Genomic DNA, 6091 nt, shown 5'->3' on the forward strand with positions numbered 1-6091 from the left:
ACAGCTCACAGCAACCTCCAACTCCTGGGCTTAAACGATTCTCTTGCCTCAGCCTCCCAAGTAGCTGGGACTACAGGCGCCCGCCACAATGCCTGGCTATTTCTTTGGTTGTAGTTGTCATTATTTGGCAGGCCCAGGCTGGATTTGAACCCACCAGCCCTGGTGTATGTGGCTGGCGCCTTAGCTGCTTGAGCTACAGGCACCGAGCCTGTTCTGTTTTCTGTAAACATGGGGTCTCAGTATGTTGCCTAAACTGGTCTCTGACTCCTGGCCTCAAGTAATCCTCCCACCTCAGCTTCGAAAAATGCTGGGATTATAGGCATTCTCCACTACTCTAGGGTAGTGTGCCTATTTTCTAGATGAGTTAGCTGAGGCTCAGAGAGGTTAAGGCACTTGGCACTTGTTACCCTGAGTGGCCCCTCCACTTGGCCCCCACAGCTTCAAGGACTGCATCCCATGCTCCTTCCGGAGGCAGATCAGGCAGCACAACATGCTGACGCGCTTGCGCCTGCGGAATGTCTTCCGAAAGTTCATTAAGGCCTTCCAGCCGGGTGTCCTCTCCCAGCAGGTGGTCATGGTCAAATACCTGGCCACACTCGAGCGTCTGGCACCCCGCTTTGGCACGGAGTGTGTGCCCGTGTGCCATCTGAGGTTGCTGACCCAGGCTGAAGTCAAGCCCTACTACAACCTGGATAGCAAGCAGTCCCCTGGGGACCCTAGCCCTGAGTCTGCTGCTGGGCCCTCCACCCACGAGGTGCTGGTTACAGGCACCAGTGGTATCCAATGGCGACCTATACAGACAGAGGTGAGAAGAGCTCCTCTTTCACTGTGGGAATCCAGGTAGAGCTGGGAGGCGGGGTCTCTGCTTATCCTTGAGGGTGGCTGGGTGAGCCCTCTCTCCGCCTGGGTCTTGGCCATTTGTCCCTTGGGGTTTGTTCCTTGGAGAGTGTGCTGGATCTGTCTGCCTCCTGGGACCTGATTTCTGGGGTCTATACCTATGTCTGGGGACCTGGTACTTGGGGTGAGTAGGCCAGGATTCTGCATTCTGCCCTCTTCAGGATTCTGGCTTCCCACATGTGTTATCTCTTGAAGGTGGGTCCTTATCCTGCCTGTGACCCTGGAACTTGTGGGAGGGTGAACTGAGGTGGTGCCTGGCTCCTGTGGCTCCCATCTGAACCCAGAGGAAAAGTGCAAGGGGAATTAATAAGCATCGCTTGCTCTATCCCCCAACCCTACACGCTGATGTTTAGGACTCTAGTGGTAGCAGTGGCAGCCGAGGTAGGAATCCCCGTGCTAGCCGATCTGGGAAGAAAGCCAAGGTACACGAGGCAGGCGAGCTGCCAGCAGATGGACAGCAGGAGCCACAGTGGGCCTACTTCTGCGACTTCCGGGACATCACCCATGTGGTACTGAAAGAGTGCCATGTCAGCATCCATCGGCAGGACAACAAGTGTCTGGTGAGACCCAGGTTAGGGGACTGGGCTAGGGGTCACTCTCACCTGGTACATCTGCCTGACCTGATGTGCCCCTGACCTGCAGGACCTGATCCTGCCTTCCCAGGCAGTGGCCCTGTCCTTCGTGTCGCTGGTGGATGGGTATTTCCGCCTAACAGCTGACTCCAGCCATTACCTGTGTCACGAGGTGGCCCCTCCACGGCTGGTGATGAGCATTCAGGACGGTATCCATGGCCCTCTGCTGTGAGTGGCGGGGGCCCCCTAGGGTACCTGTGAGTGGGGGGCATTGTGGCACCAAGGTTGCCAACTAGACTGGGAGCATCATGGGCTGTGTGTGTGCATATATGTGATGTGTGCACGTGTGAGTAGATGCATGCATGTGTGCATTTGTATGTATGTGTGAGTGCATTGTGTGTATGCATGCCTTTCTGTGTGTGGATGTGCAAATCAGTGTACATGGGTCAGTGTGTGTTTGTGTGAGTGCACATGCATTTATGAGAATGTGTGCACATGTGTGTATGCACCCATGTATTTATAAGTGTGAGTACTGTTTGCCCATGTGTGTGCATGTGTGTATGACCACACATATCTATGCACTATGTTGCTCTGATGCTGGTGACCATTCAGGGTGTGCAGGACACTCCCACCTCTGCAGCGGGAACTGTGCTTGAAATTTTTTTTTTTTTTTTTGGTACAGAGTCTCACTCTGTTGCCTTAAGTAGAGTGCTATGGTATCATAGCTCACAGCAACCTCAAATTCCTGGGCTCAAGTGATCCTCTTGCCTAGGCTTTTGGAGTACCTGGGACTACAGGCATGAACTGCAACATCTGGCTAATTTTTCCTTTTTTTTTCAGTAGAGACAGAGTCTCACTCTTGCTCAGGCTGGTCTTGAACTGAACTCACGCAATCCACCTGCCTTAGCCTCCCAGAGTGCTAGGACTACAGGCATGAGCCACTACTTGGCTACTGGCAATTTTTGTATCTGTCTCAGCAGTTTTGTTTGTGACTTATGAGGCCAGGTGAGGAGTCTATCCATGCCTGTGAAGTCGTCTTGTGTGGAGGTGTGTGCAGCCATCCAGGGTGCTGCCAGGTCATGGTTTGTGATTATGTGCTTGTCTGATCATCAGCCTTGTGTCTGGCTGTCTCTAGTTCTACCTGTGACTATAGAGTGAGGTATAGGAGGAAGTGGCTGCTTCACTTTGTGAGACCTGTGGCTGTGCCTGAATTCATGGCTGAGTGTATGCCACCCCTGGCAAATGTGTCTGAGCTGCACAGTGTCTGGTATGTCAGCCACACTAAGTGTGTTGCTGTCTGAGCCTATGACTGTGTCACCTTACAGTACCTTTGACATTTGTCACCTCTGGGTCTGGGTCTGGGATATTAGGGCCCTGTGTTGCTATGGTACACTAGATAATCAGGTATATCTATGATTGTTGTCCTTTGGGTATGTGACAGACCATCCAACATCTGTCACCCTGTGAGTGGCTATGACCATGGGTGGGTGTGTACCTATCCAGCTCTGGATGGCTGTGTCAGCCCTTGTGTCAGATGTTGAGCATGAATGTATGCCTGTCCTTGTGCTTGTGTCTCCACATGAGTTGCTGGGTGTGTCCAGACTTAGTGTCACACATTACTTGGCTGTGTTTGACACTTGTCTCATTTGGGTTGTGTGGTTGTGTCCCTCTGGACAGGTATTCTTTTTTTTTGAGACAGAATCTCACTTTGTCATCCTTGGTAGAGTGCTATGGCATCATAGCTCACAGCAACCTCAAAGTCCTGGGCTTAACCAATTCTCTTACCTCACCCTCCCAAGTAGCTGGGACTGCAGGTGCCCACCACAACACCCAGCTATTTTTATTTTATTTTTATTATATTTATTTATTTATTTATTTGAGACAGAGTTTTACTGTGTCCCCCTCGGTTTAGTACTATGACATCACAGCTCACAGCAACCTCAAACTCTTGGGCTCAAGTGATTCTCTTGCCTTAACCTCCCAAATAGCTATGACTATAAGTACCTGCCGCAATGCCTGGCTATTTTTTTATTGCAGTTGTTTAGGTGTATGTGGCTGGTGCCTAACCACTGTGCTACAGGCGCTGAGCCTATTTTTTTTTTTTTTTTTTTTTTTATTGAGACAGAGTCTTACTTTGTCACCCTTGGTAGACTGCCATGGTGTCATAGCTCACAGCAACCTCAAACTCTTGGGCTCAAGTGGTTCTCTTGCCTCAGCCTCCCAAATAGCTGGGACTACAGGCACCTGCCACAACACCCAGCTTTTTTTTGTTGTTCAGCAGGCCCAGGCCTTGTTCGAACCCACCAGCCCTAGAGTATGTGGCCAGTCAGTGCCTTAACCACTGAGCTATGGGCGCCCAGCCCCAGCTATTTTGAGAGGCGAGGTCTCGCTCTGGCTCAGGGTGGTCTTGAACTCCTGAACTCAGACAATCTATCTGCCTTAGCCTCCCAAGTGCTACGATTACAGGTGTGAGCTACCATGCCCAGCCTAGGACAAATGTTCTGTGTCATTATTACCAGGTGTGTCCAGGAGTGGCCATGGGTGGCCTAATGGTGTCCCTTTGTCCCTCCCCCTCAGGGAGCCATTTGTGCAAGCCAAGCTGCGGCCTGAGGATGGCCTCTACCTCATTCACTGGAGCATCAGCCATCTCTACCGCCTCATCCTCACAGTGGCCCAGCGTAGCCAGGTGGGCCTAGGGCAAGGTTTCTGGGCTGGGGCTAGGTACACTCCTTGCCTGAATTCCTGCTTACCACCTGCACCACCTGCACACAGGCCCCCGGCAATACACAGAGCCTGCGCCTCCGGAAGTTTCCCATTGAGCAGCAGGCTGGGGCATTTGTGCTGGAGGGCTGGGGCTGCCCCTTCACCAGTGTACAGGAGCTGCGGGCTGCCTTGCAGGGCTGTGTGCTGCGGGCAGGGGATGACTGCTTCTCCCTGCGCCGCTGCTGTCTGCCACAGCCAGGAGGTATGATGACAGGGATTATTGGGAGGGGTAGCATCTCTTCTCCATACCTGCCCTCGGTGACATCACTCCTGCCCCCAGAAATCTCCAATCTCATCGTCATGCGGGGGCCTCAAGCCATCAGCAGGTCACTCAACCTCAGCCAGCTCAGCTTCCACCGGGTTGGCCAGGACGAGATCACCCAGGTAGGTGGGGGACATGGGGGCTGGGGCCCTGGAGAGGTCAGCTGCCAACTGTCCTCATGGCAATTTCTGTGTTATGTTCCCACAGCTGTCTCACTTGGGCCAGGGCACAAGGACCAATGTGTATGAGGGCCTACTGCGAGTAGAGGGTGGGGACCCAGAGGAGGGCAAAGTGGATGGCAGAGACCCCCCAATGCCCTGCAGGAACTGTGGGCAGGAACTACGAGTGGTGCTCAAAGTATTAGACCCAAGTCACCACGACATCGCCCTGGTGAGTGGGCACAGCCTGGCCCTTGTGTCTACTGACTAGGGCATGGGGGCTGGATGGGAGGGGTCAGGTTTGCAGCCATCTGACCTGCCTTTGTACCCATAGGCCTTCTACGAGACAGCCAGCCTCATGAGCCAGGTGTCCCACGTGCACCTGGCCTTTGTGCACGGCGTCTGTGTGCGTGGCTCTGAGAGTAAGTGGGCCCCATCACACCCAGGCCCCTTTTCTAGGCCAGCCTCCCCACTTGTACCCATTCCTCAGGTGGTACCCCCACCCTCAACTTACAGCCACCCCACCTATGACTATTTCTCTACTCTCTCCTACACTGTTGCCTGGGCTACACCTTGACTTTCAGCCTATACGTGAAGCCCTCCCTATATTCCAGGCCTTAACTTATATCCCTTGACCTTACCATACCCAACTTTTGCCTACACCCTGATTACTGGCTATGCCCTGATTAACATCTGCCACCTGCATACCTGCACAACCCAACCCCTGTCCACCCTCTGACCCCATCAGCAGTAGTGCTCTGGGATGACCCCAGCCCTGTCAGACCTGCATATACCATATCTAATCCTACTGAAAGCCCAGCTAGGGGTACCTCAACTCTGTGTGGACCCCAAAATTTGTCACCTTGTACAGGCAACTCCAGACCTACTGTCCCTCAACCCCACATGTGGACATTTCTCTTACTTTAACCTTGGCACTGACCATGCCCCGACCCTGCCTATTCTAGAATCCTTTTTCATTTTTTTTTAGACAGAGTCTCACTGTGTCACCCTTGGTAGAGTACTGTGGCATCACAGCTCACAGCAAACTCAAACTCTTGGGCTTAAGCGATTCTCTTGCCTCAGCCTCCCAAGTAGCTGAGACTACAGGCACCCACCACAACTCCCAGCTATTTTTTGTTGCAGTTGTCATTGTTGTTTAGCTGGCCCGGGTCGGGTTTGAACCCACCACCCTTGGTGTATGTGGCTGGCGAGTTCAAACCTGCCAAGCTTCTAGAATCCTTTTTGGGTTGTTTTTTCTTTGTGTGTGTGAAGGGTCTTACTCTGTCACCCAGGCTGGAGTGCAGTGGTGCAATCACAGCTCACTCTAGCCTTGAATGCCTAGGCTCAGCGATCCTCCTGCCTCAGCCTTCTGAGTAAGTAGTTGGGTCTATAGGTGCATGCCACCATGCCTGACTTATTCTTTTTTTTTTTTTTTTTTT

General features: G+C 52.7%; 1 protein-coding gene across 1 annotated transcript in view; it reads left to right on the forward strand.

The window, feature by feature from the left end:
- Positions 1-6091, forward strand: part of TYK2 (tyrosine kinase 2) — a 27857-nt gene that overhangs the window by 13163 nt on the left and 8603 nt on the right. The window contains exons 7-14 of the mRNA XM_023518010.1: positions 439-805; positions 1251-1457; positions 1540-1697; positions 4047-4155; positions 4242-4434; positions 4513-4616; positions 4702-4884; positions 4987-5074. Coding sequence (XP_023373778.1) covers positions 439-805; positions 1251-1457; positions 1540-1697; positions 4047-4155; positions 4242-4434; positions 4513-4616; positions 4702-4884; positions 4987-5074 — 1409 coding nt within the window. The remainder of the gene's footprint in view (positions 1-438; positions 806-1250; positions 1458-1539; positions 1698-4046; positions 4156-4241; positions 4435-4512; positions 4617-4701; positions 4885-4986; positions 5075-6091) is intronic.

Source organism: Otolemur garnettii, unplaced genomic scaffold, assembly GCF_000181295.1.
Source record: "Otolemur garnettii isolate 467f Iridium unplaced genomic scaffold, OtoGar3 scaffold00127, whole genome shotgun sequence".
In the NCBI taxonomy this organism is placed as follows: domain Eukaryota; kingdom Metazoa; phylum Chordata; class Mammalia; order Primates; family Galagidae; genus Otolemur; species Otolemur garnettii.